At 67.6% G+C, this 623-nt stretch overlaps 1 protein-coding gene across 1 annotated transcript in view; it reads left to right on the top strand.

The window, feature by feature from the left end:
- The window catches only part of MMP9 (matrix metallopeptidase 9), a gene marked incomplete at its 3' end in the record, with an annotated part of 3,768 nt that extends 3,147 nt beyond the window's left edge, over nt 1-621 (top strand). The window contains exons 8-10 of the mRNA XM_035896144.1: nt 73-212; nt 326-476; nt 582-621. Of these exons, the coding sequence (XP_035752037.1) occupies nt 73-212; nt 326-476; nt 582-621 (331 nt within the window). The remainder of the gene's footprint in view (nt 1-72; nt 213-325; nt 477-581) is intronic.
- Between the last annotated feature and the right edge of the window lie 2 nt (nt 622-623).

Below are 623 nucleotides of genomic sequence, written 5' to 3'. Positions count from 1 at the left end.
GTGCTGGGGGTTTGGGGGGACACGGGGCTGTGCCAGGCCAAGGTTACCAGGACAGCTGATCTTCCCCACCAGGAAATACTGGACCCTCTCGTCCTTCTGGAAGTCGGGCATCCAGGGCGCCTTCTCTGTCGCAGATACCTGGCCCGGCCTCCCAGCTGTCATCGACGCCGCTTTCCAGGATGTGCTCACCAAAAGGGTCTTCTTCTTTGCTGGTGAGCTCTGCCCCTGCTGCCCTCAGCCCCGGTGCTGCCGGCATCACAGGGAGCCCACTGCCACCCTGGTGCCCTCGGGGCCCGCTGACACCCGTGCTCTCTCCCGGCTGCAGGTCGGCAGTTCTGGGTGTTTTCTGGCAAGAGCGTGCTGGGCCCCCGGGGGATTGAGAAGCTGGGCATCGGGAAGGAAGCCGGCCGCATCTCGGGGGCCCTGCAGCGAGGCCGCGGCAAAGTGCTGCTCTTCAGTGGGGAGAGCTATTGGAGGTGAGCGGGACCAGACGGCTGCAGGGGTGCCTGCTGGCTGCCCCCGCGAGGGGCTGGCACAGAGGGCTCCCAGCAGCCCTCAGCGCGGCTCTGCTCTCCCTGCAGGCTGGACGGGAAGGGCCCGAGGGGGGACAAGGGGGACACCCG

Source organism: Egretta garzetta, unplaced genomic scaffold, assembly GCF_000687185.1.
Source record: "Egretta garzetta isolate BGI_Z169 unplaced genomic scaffold, ASM68718v1 scaffold356, whole genome shotgun sequence".
Classification (NCBI taxonomy): domain Eukaryota; kingdom Metazoa; phylum Chordata; class Aves; order Pelecaniformes; family Ardeidae; genus Egretta; species Egretta garzetta.
This window is presented reverse-complemented; position numbering and strand designations above follow the sequence as displayed.